Source organism: Corythoichthys intestinalis, chromosome 6 (assembly GCF_030265065.1).
Source record: "Corythoichthys intestinalis isolate RoL2023-P3 chromosome 6, ASM3026506v1, whole genome shotgun sequence".
Lineage (NCBI taxonomy): Eukaryota > Metazoa > Chordata > Actinopteri > Syngnathiformes > Syngnathidae > Corythoichthys > Corythoichthys intestinalis.
The window spans coordinates 1,527,883-1,542,127 of NC_080400.1; the positions used below are offsets into that span (position 1 = coordinate 1,527,883).

Sequence of the window (14,245 nt, forward strand, 5' to 3'; positions counted from 1 at the left end):
GCCCGGGTCGTTGGCGCTACACCAGCGCTGGCTGACGTGATTCCGGCAATCTGGCTAAGAGGTCAGATTCCTTCAAAACCTAGAATAAATTGTCATTCAGGATGGCTTGAGTTTTGAGAATTTTCTGGTTTTACATCCTCAGTAAAATGCTGGTTGGTAAGGAAAAGTGAATGAGTGTTGTTGTTGTTGTTGCTATTCCACTTTTGGAAATCTAAGACTCATGGACCACCCAGCTTCAAGTTGCAATTGGTTGGTATGTCACTGGAAAGTTGAGATTATAACTCATTTTTCTGTGACAGGTCATATAAGTCACTAGGTGAGATGCGAGTTACCTACGTTTATCACAGTCAAATGCTATTGCATGATTCAAGTTTATCCTCTTTTGAACTTCATTTTGACCGTAAGGATGTCTTTGTGTCATAGACAAAAATTAGTATTCCATGTCATCCAAATATTTCTTTGGCAGATTCTACTGTTTTTCTACCCGCAGCTGCGGTGCCGTCATTAAAGAACATAAATAGTAAATAATATTTCCCTACTGAAGTTATATCACCACCTTATACAATTTTATCACACTTGGATGTCATGTAAACAGTTGGAACACCGTGCTGGACTCTTGTTGATGAGGGTTCTTCTGTCAATTTTGCAGGATTTGACTCTGAGCGTGTGAACACATCATCACCTTGGAATTGTCAGGCGCTAATATTTCAAAGCCACTTTCAGTGTCAAAAGTCTGAGATGAAAAGTAAGATTGACAAACTGTTAAGGTTAGGCAATTATGTAGTATATTTCAAACCTGTTGGGAGTTTGTGCTCTTTTTTTGTTGCTTAAAAGGTGGCGTTTGGATAGGATATTAGAGTACACGTGTCTTTATACGATGTGCTTAAGTGTGCCAGGTAAAACACTCCATGAACCTGAACTTGGCACGGTGAACTTCTATAATGTTGTGGTTTAAAACTAATAAGTGAGTGTTGTAACCTGGCACACCGATTGATTGTTTCGAATATAAACCACATATAAAGCTGGGAAAAATCCAACTGAGACCCATTTCATGGGCGGAACCTTCAAAAAATATACAGCGGCTGATTGGACGGTGACTCTTCTTATCACACTCGTGATAAAAAAAAAAAAAACTTTTTGTGACGTTCTTTGCTACTCTTTTAAAAGGAACCATGGGTATAAATTAGGGCTGTCAAACGATTAAAATTTTTTCGAGTTAATTACAGCTTAAAAATTAATTAATCGTAATTAATCGCAATTCAAACCATCTATAAAATATGCCATATTTTTCTGTAAATTATTGCTGGAATGGAAAGATAAGACACAAGACAGATATATACATTCAACATACGGTACATAAGTACTGTATTTGTTTATTCTACCAATAAATCAACAAGATGGCATTAACATTATTAATATTCTCTTAAAGCGATCCATGGATTAAAAAAAAAAACTTGTAGTTCTTAAAAGATAAATGTTAGTACAAGCTATAGAAATTTTATATTAAAAACCCCTCTTAATGTTTTCGTTTTATTAAAATTTGTAAAAATTTCAGTCAAAAAATAAACTAGTAGCTCGCCATTGTTGATGTCAATAATTACACCATGCTCACCCATGGTGTAACACATAAAATCATTTGGACCCAAGCGCCAGCAGAGGGCGCCAAACACCATAAAACAACAAGCGAACATTAAAACTGTGCTGTCATTTTAATCTGTTTGAGCGGGGCATGTGCGTTAATTGCGTCAAATATTTTAACGTGATTAATTGAAAAAATTAATTACCGCCCATTAACGCGATAAATTTGACAGCTCTAGTATAAAGACATGTAGGCCCAAACAAGCAACAATTGTTCTCTCGTACTAAAATGACTGGCAGAGGGCACCGTGTTTAACAATTGCAATTGTTTGACTGTTTGCATTACTCTAACGTACCCAATATAAAATAAATAGCATTTATATCATAGTTTAAGGGAAACAAGCAGAATATGTTTGACATAGGGCATAAGAGATACAGTGGGGCAAATAAGTATTTAGTCAACCACTAATTGTGCAAGTTCTCCCACTTGAAAAGATTAGAGAGGCCTGTAATTGTCAACATGGGTAAACCTCAACCATGAGGGACAGAATGTGGGGGAAAAAAACCAGAAAATCACATTGTTTGATTTTTAAAGAATTTATTTGCAAATCATTGTGGAAAATAAGTATTTGGTCAAGACCAAAAGTTCATCTCAATACTTTGTTATGTACCCTTTGTTGGCAAAAACGGAAGCCAAACATTTTCTGTAACTCTTCACAAGCTTTTCACACACTGTTGCTGGTATCTTGGACCATTTCTCCATGCTGATCTCCTCTAGAGCAGTGATATTTTGGGGCTGTCATTGGGCAAAACGGACTTTAAAGTCCCTCCTCACCCCATGGCGTCAAAATGATAACAAGAACGGGGAGCAAAAATCCCAGAACCACACGGGGGGACCTTGTGAATGACCTACAGAGAGCTGGGACCACAGTAACGAAGGCTACTAGCAGTAACACAATGCGTCGCCAGGGACTCAAATCCTGCACTGCCAGATGTGTCCCCCTGCTGAAGCCAGTACACGTCCAGGCCCATCTGCGGTTCACTAGAGAGCATTTGGATCATCCAGAAGAGGACTGGGAGAATGCGTTATGGTCAGATGAAACCAAAATAGAACTTTTTGGTAGAAACACAGGTTCTCGTGTTTGGAGGAAAAAAATACTGAATTGCACCATACCCACTGTGAAGCATGGGGGTGGAAACATCATGCTTGGGGGCTGTTTTTCTGCAAAGGGACCAGGACGACTGATCTGTGTAAAGGAAAGAATGAATGGGGCCATGTATCGAGAGATTTTGAGTGAAAATCTCCCTCCGTCAGCAAGGGCATTGAAGATGAGACGTGGCTGTGTCTTTCAGCATGACAATGATCCCAAACACACAGCCAGGGCAACAATGAAGTGGCTTCGTAAGAAGCATTTGAAGGTCCTGGAGTGGACTAGCCAGCTAGTGTGCTATGCTATACATATAATAGTTGTGTATATAAGTGGATTGTGCAGTTTGTTGTATATTGAGTATTGAATATGTGTATTTTTCTGTTGTACTTTCACAATATTAAGACGAGAGTCTTCCCATTAAAGCAAGAAAAGACCAAGCCTTGTGGTTTATGGAATTGCATTCATTCTTAGCAGTGTTGGGCATGTTACTTTAAAAAAGTAATTAGTTTCATTACTCACTACTTCTTCCAAAAAGTAACTGAGTTAGTAACTGAATTACTCTATAGTAAAAGTAACTAGTTGCCTGGGAAAGTAACTATTTCCGTTACTTTAAAAAGAACTTGTTGTATGTCAAAGAATTTGAAATTTTCTGAGCAATATTCGAGTCAGTGGAATAGAGAAGAACAGACAGGTAGTTAACTTGTTAGGTGCTTCAGCAGATTTGAATTGCTTACCACAGATGTCGACAAAATCTTTGCCCCGGGACATAAATGACACATTACGTTCTTTCCTTTAATTTCGACAAACTTGAAATAGTGTCTATATCTCCACCATTTAAAGGACAATTTTCTTCTGAATGCTCTGACATCCCGACCCTGTGCATCTGTTTTGCGTGTGTGTGTGTTTGCCGCACGCGCTGTTTCAGGTTTGCTTGTGAAATCACCGGCTCTGATTGGCTTACCACGACACAGGACTCAAACCCTCAGCCAATCACAATCACTTCCATTGCATCTCTCGAGGGGCAGCATTCAGGTAGGCTCGTTTCCCGACAATTCACGTCAACTTCAAAGCGTCTGCCGTCCTCAAGATGGAAGCAGAATTATTGCTGGCTGACAGTGGGAGATGGGAACGAGGCTAGCATCAGGTGTAGCAAACACAGAAACGTTACCAAACTTTGGAAAGCATTGTCTAATTGAATGAGCAGGGACAAACAGCTTGAGGTCAGAAGTATGTGCGCTATTCTCGAACCTGAACGCACCCCAAGTATTGGATGACAAATCAACAGAGCAGAGAGTCGACCCGACACGGCTGGTAGTGACGGGATCTGTCGTTCTCTTGAGTAAACGAATCCACTCCGGTTCGTTCAGTAAAAAGATTCGTTCAAACAAATCGTTCAACGAATCGTTCGCCCCCCTCATCTCCCTTCCCGCCCAAATGAATCATTTGGTTAGTGAACGGGAAGTGACGTTGCCGAACAAATCACCAAAGACCGCTTCGCAGTATAACTGAACGGGAAGTGACGTTGCTTGGTCCCTCCCTCTCTTGCACACAGGCTCCTCATTGACTGCTCGTCGTAGTTTCAGAAATGAGTGACAGGCGATATCATTCTGCTTTCACAGACAGCCTCGTCTCCCTCCCGCTGCTGCAAAAGCGAGGGAGAACTTCCGCGTCGTCTGTCCTAGTTCTATGGGCTCAAAGTCATGGCTCGTGCTTGCATTTCGATTTAGGACACGGTTAAACATTTTCCTTTTGTGGGGGGAGTGGGGGTTTGGGGTCGGGGGCGCACGGACTTTCTTTAGCATGTTCTTGATCGCATATACAATGCTGCTGCTACCAGCCAACGCAGCATGCTTGCTGTCACGAAAATAAAAATAAATCAAAAGTTTAATTTCTAAATATGGAACGACCAACACATCAAATTTACCTCTCGCTCTGTTGTATTTTTGTTTTCATGCTCATCACTATTATTTTTGGCCACAATTGTTAAAACTAACGTGTAAATAGCTAGTTGTCAAATGTGCTTCTTTGAAATAAAAACAATACTACATTTTGATATTTGCCAGTTTAATTGCAAATCAGTATTAAGATGATCGTGTTGAATTTTTGCACTGGTATTAATAAATAAAATAATCCGGTCAGCTCCCCTGTTGTCCCCGCATCTCAGATCGTCAAATGCTGACGAGAAATAATTGTTTGCTCTTTACGATGCCGCCTTTCTACTCTCATTAGTCTGTTAAGAAAAATGTAGACATATTGCAACATCTCCCGTGTCCGCGTGTGTTGTTTTTGGGCGCTTGAGTAGCACATGATGGACGGATGGACATAATTTGTCAAACCAACCAACACCCGAAACGCTCTGACACGAAAAAAAAATAAAAATAAAAACACTCGGGAAAACTTGACATGTATATACAGTTTCATTGCAAATCAGTATTATGGTGATCATACTAAATATTCTTTTTTTCTGTGCACATATGAGGTAAATATCGCTGCCATGAAGCCTCCATATAGTGACAGTTCTCTACCCCCTTCACTGCCGTCACGCAACCACCGCTCAGCTTTTGCTTGCCTCGTAGCTACCCGTGTTTTAAATTACTGTAAATTTGATAGTATGTTGTCATAGGTAGTCCCGAGTCTGTTGAGAAAAGTAGTAAACTAAACCATGCTCGCTAGATTTGTGAGGTGTTTTTGTCTGTTTGAGCAGCATTTGATAGGCTCCATGTTAACAAATATGTGACAAAGTCATTTCCTTTAATTTTTTGACTCGTTCACCGCATAGTAATTACTGGAAAGTCAAGTGAGCAGCAAGCTAGGTCAGGAACCGGAGGACCGAGTCACTGAACGGGAAATGACAAAACTCAGTCTTGCCCCCCTGCCTGCACGCTGGCTGCTTATTGGCCACACGTGGAAGTGAGTGACAGACGCCCTGATTCTATTTCCGCCCCCTCCCCTGCCCGCGATGAGGCTGGCGTCTGATTGGTCGTGTGCGATGTCAGAAGACGCTGCCGCTTGCTCAACGCCCTCCCACGCAGCGAACAAGCACCAACTTCATAGAACGAATCAGTGCAGATGGTGATTAGTTCGGTCTCGTTCACCCAAACAATTCGTTCAAAAAGAACGAATCGTTCGTGACCGATACAACACTAACGGCTGGTAGTTTCTTCAATTTATTCAGAGTAAGTAACGCACCGCTTTTGACCGTCAGTAACAGTAACGGCGTTGTAATGGCGGAAAAAGTCATTAGATTACCCTGTTACTGAAAAAATAACGCCGTTACATAACGGCGTCACTCCCAACACTGATTCTTAGCTGGCTGTCGGGCAGTGCAGAAGTGTTTTGTTCATGTCATTATGAAAAATCTGATGAGATCAAAGGCAAATCTAGGTTGAATCCACCACTATTTATTAATTTTTTTTAAACCTCCTGGTGTTCAAAAACTCAGGTTATGCATTTAAAAAATTATATATTTATTATCGGTTATCAATATCGGTATCGGCTTTGAGGAGCAGGAAGTTACGGATATCAGTATCGGTTTCAAAAAATGAATATCCTGCACCCCTAATTGAAATTCACAGCAGAAGGGTGAAAATAGCCGGATTTTCACTTCATTAGTTGGAGAACGATTCCTGACCCATATATCGACAGTTGTGCATTCGCCATATCGTGGGCCTCGTATCACAAATGGTATCGTATCGTGAGCTACCTAGAAGTTCCCACCCCTACTTCATGACATGAAATTCATCCGGCCGTTGCCGTTCCAATAAGAAGGATTAAGAAAACATCTGCTGGAAGATGCGTCGGCGTTTCCATTTGAGAATTTTGTTTTTTCCCTCCGACTCGGCATCGAGTACGGGATCGAATTTCTGAGGATGTGGCGCCGCAAACGCTCTGACGCTTGTCGTTAAGTGAAAGCAGGCGGGCGACATGTTCGCTGCTACTCAAAGCTTCAACAGTGGCGCGCCCGCCGTAACTCAACTTATTAGTGCTCCTGGTTTTGCTCTTGATCATATCACCAATGTTCATGGGTCAATTTGACCGAAGGAATGTTTATTTGGGGGAATATATCAATGTATAACTTGGTATGTTTTTTAAAATGTTCATATAGCACAGTACTTCTCAAGTAGTGGGGGGCGCAGAGCGATATCCGGGGTGGCGCATGTGACCTCGGGGAACATGCTTTTTTTCTTTTTCTTTTTTGCGGTACTAGAATAAAGTGTGCTTGCACATCCACTCAGTGGGTGGCAGTGCCGCTCTCATTTTCAGAGTGTGCGCTGTATTTTTGAACTACAGTGCCCTCCATAATTAATGGCACTCCTGAAAAAGATGTGTTTTTTAGCTTCTAATATATTTTTTTAATTCTAATAATATGGGACCTCAATGAAAAAAAGAGAAAAATCCAACCTTCAATACAAGTGCATTCATTCAGTGGGGAAAAAATCCCACATAAAGAAAAAATTATTTGACATCAAATAATGTGTGTCACAATTATTAGCACCCCTGGTGTTAATACTTTGTACAACCCCCTTTTGCCAACAAAACAAGGTCTGGGGACTGAGATGGCCATGGGAGGAGCTTGATTTTGTGTCTGGTGCAGGGGTCGCGTTAACCGAATATTTTCCGTCGTTGACCGGTTTTTTAAAACGGTGACGGAAAAAATTGAAGTCCATCTGTCATTTTGACAGGTTGCAATTCACACCCCAGACCACAGGGTGGCGAGTGAGCATATTAATTAGCTATTGTCTCTCTTGATGCATGATGTCGTTGGCCTTACTCGGAAAAATGTCAAGGCAACTGAGTGTTTGCCTGGCACGGCCAGACTGTTCTCCCTGTATTTTTCAAACACTGAGAGAAAAGTCTGGGAACCAGCCCATTAACGGCCTCTCGAGCAGGTACAAAATCAATCGACAAATCAGATTTGTTTATTTGCGTGACATGTTCTTCACAAGCAACGTCACTCTTGCGCGCCGAAAGTCGTCTCATCAACACGGATGACGAACGGGAGAGCCGAGAATATGTTCCAATCCGCGGTAAATTCAGTTTTAAATGAGCTAAAACACATCGACACGAGTCATTGACAACAGTCTGTCTCGCGCTAGCCATGTGGAATAAACTGGAATAAAATGTTTACTTCCGCGCGCAAGTCCCTCGTCCTGCCCTCGTCGCTTTGCTAACGGCACGTCTGCCCGTCGCTGATTGGTGCACTCCGCTGTCTGTTTGCCTCTTGTTAAGCTTGTTCGGACAGAATATTCATTAAAAATGAATGAAAACTAAATACTATTGAATATATCCTTATTATCATTTTAAAAATGTAAGTGACGGGTAAAAATAGATTATGACCGGATTTTTATGACACTGTCAGTCAAAATGACAGACAACGAAAAAGTCTAGCGCAACCTCTGGTCTGGTGAACCATTTCTGTGTAGATTTAGCCATATGTTTAGGGTCATTGTCTTGCTGAAAGAGCCAGTGACGACCATCTTCAGCTTTCAGGCAACAGATTTTGATTTCAAATGTCCTGGTATTTCAAAGCATTGATGATGCCATGCACCCTAACAAGGTTCCCAGGGCCTTTGGAAGCGAAACAGCCCCACAGCATTACTGACCCACCCCCATACTTCACAGTGGGTATGAGGTGCTGTCTACACGCCAACAAGCTGTTTGGGAGGCATGCACGGAGAAAACCTTTCCTCTCTCACAATCATAAAAGCAAACCTCTGGAGTTCGCCAAGCAGTATTGGGGCTTCAACTGGGACCGTGTGCTTTGGTCAGATGAGACCAAGATTGAGCTTTTTGGCAACAAACACTCTAAGTGGGTCTGGTGTGCCACAAAAGATGCGCATGCTGAAAAGCGCCTCATACCCACTTTGAAGTATGGGGGTGGGTCAGTGATGCTGTGGGGCTGTTTCGCTTCCAAAGGCCCTGGGAACCTTGTTAGGGGGCATGGCATCATGAATGCTTTGAAATACCAGGTCATTTTAAATCAAAATCTGTTGCCAGAAAGCTGAAGATGGGTCGTCACTGGGTCTTTCAGCAAGACAATGACCCTAAACATATGGCCAAACCTACACATAAATGGTTCACCAGACACAAAATCAAGCTCCTCCCATGGCCATCTCAGTCCCCAGACCTTGTTTTGTTGGCAAAAAGGGGTTGTACAAAGTATTAACACCAGGGGTGCTAATAATTGTGACACACATTATAATTTTTTCTTTATGTGGGATTTTTTCCCCACTGAATGAATGCACTTGTATTGAAGGTTGGATTTTCTTCTTTTTTTCCATTAAGGTCCCATGTTATTTGAAAAAAAAATAAAAAAATAAAAAATTATTAGAAGCTAAAAAAACACATCTTTTTCAGGGGTGCCAATAATAATGGAGGGCACTGTAACTTTGGTTATGTTTTTTAAAATGTTCATACAGCACAGCACTTCTCAAATAGTGGGCCGCCGAAAAGAGATATGACAAGCTGTGCACCGTTTGCGAAAGCAGTTTTCCGGTCGGACTCACGCAGCGACCCACTGTCTTCTCCGGTTCTTACGTGTCCGCCCGAGAAGTGCCATTTTCGGCTTGGGATCATCACGACGACCGTGACGTGTTGCTTGCGGTACGCCACTGGTCAGGTCACGTCATCTCCTGTTGATTTGAAATGGAGGGAATGAAGTGGTTCAAGAATGTTGCTTTTGGGGGCATGTACAGGTCACTTCCTGTTAATTTTTGGGCATTTCATGTGATTTCCTGTTGATTTTCCGTCACTTCCTTTTCCTTTTGAGGCGTGTACGGGTAACTTCCTGTTGATGTTGTTGCATTTTACATCATTCCACGTTGATTTTGGGTTACTGAAGTGGAAGTGACTCAAAAATGTTCCTTTTGGGGCAAATACAGGTCACTTCCTGTTGATTTTCGGTTACAGACTAGGAAGTGACTCACGAATGTCCCCAAATGAATAGGTAGTGACTCAAAATCAACAGGAAGTTACTGATAAATGCCCTAAAATGAGAAGATAGTGAACTGTACTGTATATGTCCACAAAAGACCGGCTTTGGTTTCAGTGCCATTGTAGACACTAGATGTCCAATTCGCTCAAAATGAATTGGATGTCTAGCGCCGTCAATGGCAGCCAGTGAGCTAATGTAGACACTAATCTACAGAGTATCGTGATATGTAACTTTCCGATAAAATTTCAAACCCCTTCTATGAAGATAAAGGCAATCGAGTTTAGCTCAGGCATCTAGTTGAATCTGGGATTTCCCTTATTGGCCAAAACATGAGCTTTTCCATTGGTACTGACATGTGTATAAAACATCATGTAACTGGTGATGGATGAAGCATGTGAAGAAGGAGGACATTTCCCATGTTTTGGTGCGATTGGGTTGCAGAGTTGCGACACTTTTATTAAAAGCAATGAATTTGAGCAGTGTGGCAGGCAAGAAATATAGACATACAGTGGTATGAAATACTATCGGAACCTTTTGTAATTTCTCACATTGCTGCATAAAAACACCATCAAATGTAATATGATGGTGGTAAAATGGCGCCATTATAGAATGAACACGACAATGCGTGAGTGGGTCGTGCAGCGCATGCTTTAATTGCGTTAAATATTGTAACGTGATAAATGTAAAAAATATTATTTCTCGCTGTTAACGCGATAAATTTGACAACCCTACCTTAAGCTTAAACTAAAGATGCTGGAAGAGTGTAACACATTATGTCAGTAACGTTAAATACAATTAGAAACCGATTTAATTAAAATAAAAGAAAAGAATTTTTTTTTTTAAAAAAGGTATGTCCGATATTTTTTTGCCGATTCCGATACTTTGAAAATGACTTGATCGGACCCGATCGATCGGGACATCTCTTAATTGTTATAATCATTTGTTTCAGATGTACTGTAATTCTTTTCTGTATAAAAATTCTTCTTTTTTTCAAACTTGAGTCTTGAAAAAGAGGGGGTCGTCTTATAATCAGGGCCGTCTTATATTCGGTAAATACATTTGTAATTTTTTTCAGGTCATTCATTGTCAGACGGAAGCAGCACGGCAAAATGCCACGCTAAAAAATAACTCAAAATATCTTACCTCTTCGGGGCAGGATTGTCAATCTGTAGGACCATGGCTCTCAACAAAATATTTACTGCATATGAAGGTGAAGACTTCACCTTACTGGCATTAAACTGGTCTGGACGTCCGCACAAGGTAATCCGTTCTTCACATTTTTTCCCTCCGAGTTTTTGGCTTTGGGAATCGTATGCAGAAAACATCCTTCATATGTAAATGGTCGTAATGTCTACAGTCGTTTCTACAAGTTCCATAGCAGCAGTGTTTAATTGGCATGTTATTTTTTTGGAAAGATTACCGGCAGAAAACCAGCAGTACTATCATTGATTGTATGCGAGTGCGCTTCTATGTTGACCCCCTTCCGGTTTACGATGGTGACGTCAGGCAGCCTTGCGGTCTAAAAATAGCATTCGTGCGGTACGCTATTGCAGCCCACGAACTGATAATTTCCACTTCCTGGAATGTACTTCCATGTTGTTTAAAAACATTGAATTGACTCACAATGACTTATAGTTCAGGGAAATCCAATAAGCTAGAAACAAAAACACCTTGATGCCATTTTCCCACTCAGTCAAACTGCGTTTCTCTTGATTAATGTGATCCAAAACTTACTTTCAACACCCAAAGCAAACACGCAGTGCTAACAGTACGGCAAGCCAGTCCATTTGGACGCACTTTAAACACGGTTTTTCTACCTAAAAAATCTCTTCTTAAGAGCTTCCCGGCAGCAGACGGCCAGCTTTTCAATGAATACAACTTGAAAGATGTGAACGTTATTAAACACTTGCGCTTGGAAAAACTTGTAAATAGACAAAAGCAGCATCATTTTGAAGTCTACTCTGGAAATAAGACCTTTTAAGGCTGTTGTCGTCAGGTGTCCAATTAAAAAAAAGTGGCATGTTTATATCAAAGAATGTACTTTATTGGAAAATGCTTGGGGGGAAAAAAAGACTGAAAGCAGGGAAACCCTTTAGATGGATACATTGTTGGAAATGAGAGACACGTGAAACTGTTTTAACAAGTTTAAAAGAAACATCATTCCACTGATCATTTATCATCTACTTGTGTTTCATTGCTTTAAAAAAAGAAAAGTGTAGGATTGAACTGTTTTGATCTTTTATTGGTGCAATAAAGCCACGGCGGAATGTTCATTTGTTCGCATTTGCGGCCCTTAAAGCGGATACGCGTTCAAAGTAGCGTCGAGATTTCCGTTTCCAACCGAGAGTACGCTTGAAATGACGTTTCGAGTGCGTTCCCTTGTCGGCCGGTCGCTCTTAACCCGCCGCGACGCTCCGGTTGGCTCGGCTCAGTCCCTTCCTCTTCGCCTGCCGCCAGCTTGGAAGACAATAAGGAAAAGGTTTTTTATTAGTTATTTCCGAGGTAGAGGTGTTTTGAAGAGTCAACAATCGCTTTGTGGAAATATCACATTTTGGCAAAGCAGGAGCAGCGTTCTGAGAGGAGATTTATACAACAGAAAACAGATGATGGATAGGGTTGCCAGATGGGAAAGACGGTTTCCGGCCCAATCGCTGCATAAAACCCGCTCAATTCAATGAAATGACAACCTTCCGTCCAAGATAAGATGTACACAATTTATTCAACTCAATACATGTTTTGATACTATAACTGGGGAAAAAAATAATAATAGTGAATTAGTAGTTGCGGAATCATTGCCGTTTCACCAATAAAAATCATGGGAGTTCGTAGTTCTTTATGTTTATTGAACCTTTCCTAACTAGAAAATGCAATTTCTACAGAAATAGGCAATGGGAGTTTTGCTGCGGGAGACACAGATCTATGAGGTCACTTCCTGTTGATTTGGGGACATTTCGGGGACGCGACCTGTTGACATTTTGACGTAAATGGCCGTCAATGGCATTGACTTACATATGTGTCAATGGCATCAACTTACATGGGTGCCAGTTGAATGTCAATGGGCTGTAATGGTAAATTTTTGGTGAAAAATCACAACCACACGTTTTTCCGCCTTTGGAAATGAATGGGAAATTTGGACGTACATGGCTGTCAATGGCATCGACTTACATGGGCGCCACTTGAATGTCAGTGGGCTCACATGGTAGGTTTTTGGTGAAAAATCACAACCACACAGGTTTTTCCGCCATTGGAGATGAATGGGAAATTTGGACGTACAGTGGGGAGAACAAGTATTTGATACACTACACGGTTTGCCAGTGTATCAAATACTTGTTCTACCCACTGTACATGGCTGTCAATGGCATCGACTTACATGGGTGCCAGTAAAATGTCAATGGGCTGTAATGGTAAGTTTTTGGTCAAAAATCATAACCACACAGGTTTTTCCACATAACCACACAGGTTTTTCCGCCATTGGAAATGAATGGAAAATTTGGACGTACATGGCTGTCAATGGCATTGACTTACATGGGTGCCAGTTTAATGTCAATGGGCTGTAATGGTAAGTTTTTGGTCAAAAATCATAACAACACATGTTTTTCTGCCATTGAAAATGAATTGGAAATTTGTACGTACATGGATGTCAATGGCATCGACTTACATGGGCGCCAGTTGAATGTCAATGGGCTCTAATGGTAAGGTTTTGGTCAAAAATCATAACCACACATGTTTTTCTGCCATTGAAAATGAATAGGAAATTTGGACGCACATGGCTGTCAATGGCATTGACTTACATGGGCGCCAGTTGAATGTCAACGGGCTGTAATGGTAAATTTTTGGTGAAAAATCACAACCACACGTTTTTCCGCCATTGGAAATGAATGGCAAATTTGGACGTACATGGCTGTCAATGGCATCGACTTACATGGGTGCCAGTTAAATGTCAATGGGCTGTAATGGTAAGTTTCTGGTCAAAAATCATAACCACACAGGTTTTTCCGCCATTGGAAATGAATGGGAAATTTGGATGTACATGGCTGTCAATGGCATTGACTTACATGGGCGCCAGTTGAATGTCAGTGGGCTCACATGGTAGGTTTTTGGTGAAAAATCACAACCACACAGGTTTTCCCGCCATTGGAAATGAATGGGAAATTTGGACGTACATAGCTGTCAATGGCATTGACTTACATGGGCGCCAGTTGAATGTCAAAATAGGTAAGTTTTTGGTCAAAAATCATAACCACACAGGTTTTTCCTGCTAAGTTTTTGTGCTATTGAATTCATTAACAGGCGAATAGGGCCATTGGAAATCAATGGGAAATTTGGGCCATTAGAAATGAATGTATGCATGTTTTGGCAATTTTTTATTTTTAGCAAAAATTGAATCGAACTTTTATGCCCCTTAGCTTCCTGAATTTTTTTTTATGTATAACAATTGTACACAGCTGGGAAAATAAATGAATGAAAACACTGTGCATCTCACGCATCTTTGTTTTGTCATTTTTGGAATTATTTCGTCAAGCGTGCACCAAGAAATCAGAAATTGCACGTAGTTCAAAGCTTCACATGTGGAGGCGCTAAA

At 41.1% G+C, this 14,245-nt stretch overlaps 1 protein-coding gene across 2 annotated transcripts in view; it reads right to left on the minus strand.

Moving 5' to 3' along the window:
- Positions 1-11,698: 11,698 nt before the first annotated feature.
- Positions 11,699-14,245, minus strand: part of postnb (periostin, osteoblast specific factor b) — a 49,837-nt gene continuing 47,290 nt past the window's right edge. For both annotated transcript variants that reach the window (XM_057839947.1, XM_057839946.1), the window contains one exon: positions 11,699-12,120. In XM_057839947.1, the coding sequence (XP_057695930.1) occupies positions 12,092-12,120 (29 nt within the window). In that variant the 3' untranslated portion in view covers positions 11,699-12,091. The remainder of the gene's footprint in view (positions 12,121-14,245) is intronic.